The sequence below is a fragment of the Centroberyx affinis genome, unplaced genomic scaffold (genome assembly GCF_046629955.1).
Source record: "Centroberyx affinis isolate AG114_WGS23_722 - 3 ecotype Tasmania unplaced genomic scaffold, CSIRO-AGI_Caff_v1 ptg004892l_1, whole genome shotgun sequence".
NCBI classification, from domain to species: domain Eukaryota; kingdom Metazoa; phylum Chordata; class Actinopteri; order Beryciformes; family Berycidae; genus Centroberyx; species Centroberyx affinis.
The window spans coordinates 108,181-113,149 of NW_027282397.1; the positions used below are offsets into that span (position 1 = coordinate 108,181).

The 4,969-nt window shown below is 43.2% G+C and overlaps 1 protein-coding gene across 1 annotated transcript; it reads right to left on the reverse strand.

The window, feature by feature from the left end:
* Nucleotides 1–655: 655 nt before the first annotated feature.
* On the reverse strand, nt 656–4,492 carry sox7 (SRY-box transcription factor 7). Its single transcript, XM_071545368.1, has 2 exons — nt 4,022–4,492; nt 656–2,756 (listed from the first exon to the last, which is right to left on the reverse strand). The coding sequence occupies exons 1-2, from the start codon at nt 4,251–4,253 to the stop codon at nt 1,774–1,776; spliced, it is 1,215 nt and encodes a 404-aa protein (XP_071401469.1). The 5' UTR covers nt 4,254–4,492; the 3' UTR covers nt 656–1,773.
* Between the last annotated feature and the right edge of the window lie 477 nt (nt 4,493–4,969).

Sequence of the window (4,969 nt, forward strand, 5' to 3'; positions counted from 1 at the left end):
AGTCAGGAAACACCGCTCCTCCGCCACATCCTCTTTACAAGAAGCGCGACTCAACCGTTCCCAAAAAACGCAGGAAGACCAGCCAGACTCCAGGATTTGTCAAAAGCCCCCTGAATTCCTTTTATCGAAAAAGAAAAATTCAAGAGAACAGAGAGGGTGAGAGGGGAGGAGTGGAGAGGGAAAAAAGAAAGAGAAAAATGAGGAACGTGTAAAACAGTCAACGAGGCCCCGGGATTTATTTATTTATTTATTTCGCACAGATTACGAAAGGTCTGCATCAGCAAGATAGAACATGGGGTGAGGGGGTGGGGTGGAACGGGGTGGGGTGGGGGGGTCCAGAGCGCCTAAGAATGGCACCCAGAATAAGACTCTGGGAAAACAAAGGACGGTTGAGATGGAGGCGGGAGGCGACGGCTGTGCCTGTTTTACACTAATCCTCCGAAACCAGGATGAAATGAAAGCGAGAGGAGACGGATAGAGAAGGATGATGGAGGGTGGAAAAGACAAGCAGGGGAGTGGGTGTCAGTAAGGGCCACGAGCACTAAAAAGGGCTGCAAGAGCCCAAAATAGAAGAATACCTAACGTTGCCACACTTAAATCAAAGAACATGGCCAGAACATTTTAACAACAGCACAGACCATTAAATAATCATCATTTTTCCTTTGGATGCTGAAAATTTAAGCTTTCAAAAACTATTAACCAGGAGCCATCCTTTCTTTTTTTACTTTATTAATGAATCTGATAGTGATTGCATTGATTACCTTCAGGGTGCTACCATATGTATATGTGTAGAAATGTGTTTCATCTGCTACTGCACAATGCCTGTTAAGTGTGTAAATTAACAACAGTTTGCACTGCTGCATACACGGCATAATAATGAAATAATAAAGAGCTGATTCTTATGTCTCAGGTCTGTAATATGTTGTCTGCCGTTGTCTGTGTGGGAGCATTATCCAAGTGGCAATTGCGTTAATATAAAAGTGGAACTTTATTTTAAATTAATTGTCTTTCACAAACCTAAATCAGCATACAGTTATAGTTATCATTATTATTTTCCATTGTAAAGATTATGATTATATATTATTAAGTACTTGATAAGAAGGATAAACGCATTTTTCTTCATTATACACCATTTTGTTGGGGAGAATTGCATAAGAAATGCCCAACTAAACCTCATTCAATTACAAACTACTGAGGTAAGACTCCCAACTAATGAGAGCAAGAACATATAATACAAACATTCGAATGGAAAGAGTCGATAATAGCATTACAGTTAGCATTTATGTTAAACATCAAAGGACTTAAATTAGCTTCTAAGGAGCATCTGTACATGCCTCAATGGCAACAATGAGTAATGACATTTACAACTGGACAACAAGTCCATCCGATTGTTCTTCTGGTTTGGAAATTTCATGACAATTGCAGGTGACATACTATAGTGTTCTGTGTGTGCATCCCTGAGGTGTCCATCTCCCTCTCTTTATACTCCTCCAATTCTTCTTTGTTCTTCCCTCGGCTCCAGACAATCATATTGCTCTGTAATTGGTTCAGATTTTAACTATAGTGGGATGAAGTTGCCCATAGATGCTAATCGGGGGTCAGTTATGAAATTTCCCCATTAACTGTAAAGGTTACAAGAGGGAACAAGAAAGCTGTGCCCTCATCAGCAGTCAAGAGCAACATCATCCCAGTACGTCTTCACCCATCTCAAACCCTGTATTGTGTCTCTGATCAGTCACAAGTGTGATGGGTGCTGTAACCAAGGGCAACAGCTTACGAGATGCCATAGTTGTTGTAGTATGCCGCCGTCGCGTCCGCCAGCACAGAGATGAGGCTGGTTTCCGTGGCGCTACTGGGACACGCGGTGACAGAAGCAGAGGCGGCTGACGCCACCTGGATGTGTCCTGTAACAGTCATGCTGCCGCCCTGCTCAGGGTGGAACCCGCTCCCGGTGGAGTTTAGGTACTGGTCAAACTCGTTGCGGTCCACTTCACCCAGAAGCTCAGCCTGGCTCAGCTGGTCTAGAGTCTCTAGGTGACCCTGTGTTTCCGGTGGGGGGGACAGCTGACCCAGGTGGCCCTGGTGGAGCCCGTGGTGAACCTGGGGGAAAGATGAGGTGGTGTAGTAGGACAGCGGAGGTCCAGGGATCAGCGCACCACTGCCGCCAGTTTGGGACATGTGAGAGATGTGAGCTAGGTGTGTGCCCCCACAGTGGAGTTGGGTCTGGGTGTAGTCAGTGTGGTAAGGGGGCGGGCTGCCCATGTGTGTCTGATTCTGGCGGTGCTCATCTGGACAGGAGGCTGAGGAAGAGCAGGAGGAACCAGCAGAAGTCGAGTAATAAGAGGGAACGTGCTCGTGGTCCATGGCATCTAAGGGGGACATCTCAGGGGGAGTGGGCAGGCCGTAGGGGTAGGTGTCGAAGCTGCTGCTGGAGCCGGCGGGGTCCCTGAAGGTTCTGACGCTGGGCAGAGCCGGACTGGCACTGGAAAACCCTCCGCCGACACCGTTAGGGCTGCCCTCGTCCTTGTCGAGGGGGTGACAGAGAGCTCGGTGGTCAGGCAGGGCGTTCTGATCAGGAGCCAGCCCACTCAGCAGGAACCCAGGGTCCACACGCTTGCAGATGCGTTTCAGCTGCTTCTTCCGGCGAGGCCGGTACTTGTAGTTGGGGTAGTCCTGCATGTGCTGCACCCTAAGTCTCTCCGCTTCCTCTACATAGGGCCTCTTCTGAGGGGGAGTCAGGGCCTTCCATGACTTGCCTGCGTAAAGAGGAGACAGTAGAATTTAACATTTGAATTAATTAAACATAATTAAATCCTGAATGGGGTTCTTCCAGATTGGTTTGTAATTCACACTTACACCTTTTCTTTCTTTCATATCTGTCAGAATGAATAAGCCTTTTGTTAATAGTAGCCTACACAGTATTAAAGAGATTGAACACAATCTGTTCTCCCACTCCAACAATTTCTGTAACCTGGAAAATACATGGAAAAATGTTGACAATAATTTAAAAAGTTGTATTATTTCTATTGTTTGTTAGATGATTAACACATATCAAATTGATATAAAAGAAGTTTGAGTTTGAACATGTTTTCCAAAATGGTGTGCAGTGCAATTTATGTAAGGAACGAAAAGTAAGCTACAAAACACTGAGGCAACACATGAAAAATAATTAAATACATAAAAATTGTAATTTACGATTTGTAATTTAAATTATTTTTTTTACAAACTACCTAACTAAATTCAATTTAAGGTTATCAGTCAGGTGCGTGACAATTAAAGAAGAATTGACTCAGAAGCCTATTAAAGCTTTCACGGCTACATCAACGCACAGCCTTTTTATTTTTAAATGTCTTTAGAATACGTACAATAGGTCATTCTAACATCAAGAGAAGTGACAATTGCACTTAGCCTATAACGTAAGCATATTTTGCATTCATTGTTATAATCTCGAATTGGCAAAAAGATTATTTGCGGGAGTGCCAGTTTTGGAGATTTGAGCACTAATCCAAGTCATATCGAGGCCCAGTGATACATTTCCAAACCTTCCTTTTCCAAACCTACATTTTAAACGAATTTGAAGATACAGCCGAGATTAACTTTAGACTATTCTTTTAAAACATCGTGAGGGTTTGTCATGACGCGCGTCATATCATTCCTAATTGTGTTAAGTTCTGTGTTAAGTTCTGTGCTTAATTTATTTGGTCTAAACTACAGCCTACTGAGGGGGAAAAAAGTTCTTTCTGTTCTTTAACATTATGAATTTAATTTTAATTTCGTAAACTTACTGGAGTTGGATATGACTTTGGAAAGTTTTGGGAATTATCCGAGGCCTAAAGGGAATAAATGCTGGCAGTATTTGGATAGTAATAATAATAATAATAATAATAATAATAATAATAATAATAATAATAACGTTAAAATTAACGATAACAATAATAACATTGATAATAACAATAATAATAATTCGTATGTATTAATAACCAAACTAAATAAATAAAACTTTCAATAACTTTCATCTCACCCAACATTTTGCTGAGCTCGGCATTGTGCAGGTCTGGATTTTGGACAGCCAGGCGTTTGCGCTCGTCTTTGGCCCAGACCATGAACGCGTTCATGGGCCGTCTGATGCGCGGCTCCGACGCCTTGTCCACGGGAGTCCTGTGCGGGCCATGTCCGTCGGGCACGTCCCCGTCTCCTGCCGGACACTCGAAGGACTCCGGCCACGACGAGTACGCGCTGATCAGGGCAGCCATCTGCGCGCTCTCTGTCTCTTCAAACTTAAGATGCGCTCTCTCTCTCTCTCTCTCCTCTATGACAAGTTGTGTTTTCTCTCTAAGTTACTATAATAAAAAGACTGAAAAAATATAGAAACTCTAAAGAGGTTTTTTTTTTTTTTTTTTTTTAAATCCAGCGGTCTGGTACACACTGACTGAATTGCTAGAGCTGTAAGCTACACTCAGATGTCACCGCAGGTTTTAAGAGAAACCCCAGATATGCTCATGCAGCGGCTCCTCCTTGTGTTATGATTCACTCTTTCCTGGTGGATGGGGGAAGCGCTTTATATTTGAGGAGCAGGTTCCAGGAGAAGCCCCGGAGGACTCTCAGCTCCTCCTTGATTGCAACTTGAGCCCCGTGAAAGGGAAGAGGGAGAGGGCAACATTTCAACACTATAAACTACTTAAACTCGTCGCACAACAAAACAACACTTTCAACAATAAAACATAACCTAATTTCTGTTGAATTCATGGCACACTTCAGAATCACTTCATGGTTTAATTGCTTTTGGACACCAATTGACCTGTTTTTGTGGATAACGGCTAATTAAATCTACTGATGAGATGAAAATTTGACCAACTGGAACCAATTTTGCCATATCACTGCAAACACTGGAGAAACCCCCTTGCTATTTTTACACTTCCATTAATGTTCTTGTAGGCTACAGTGATGACGAGGACAGCTTTGGCAACTT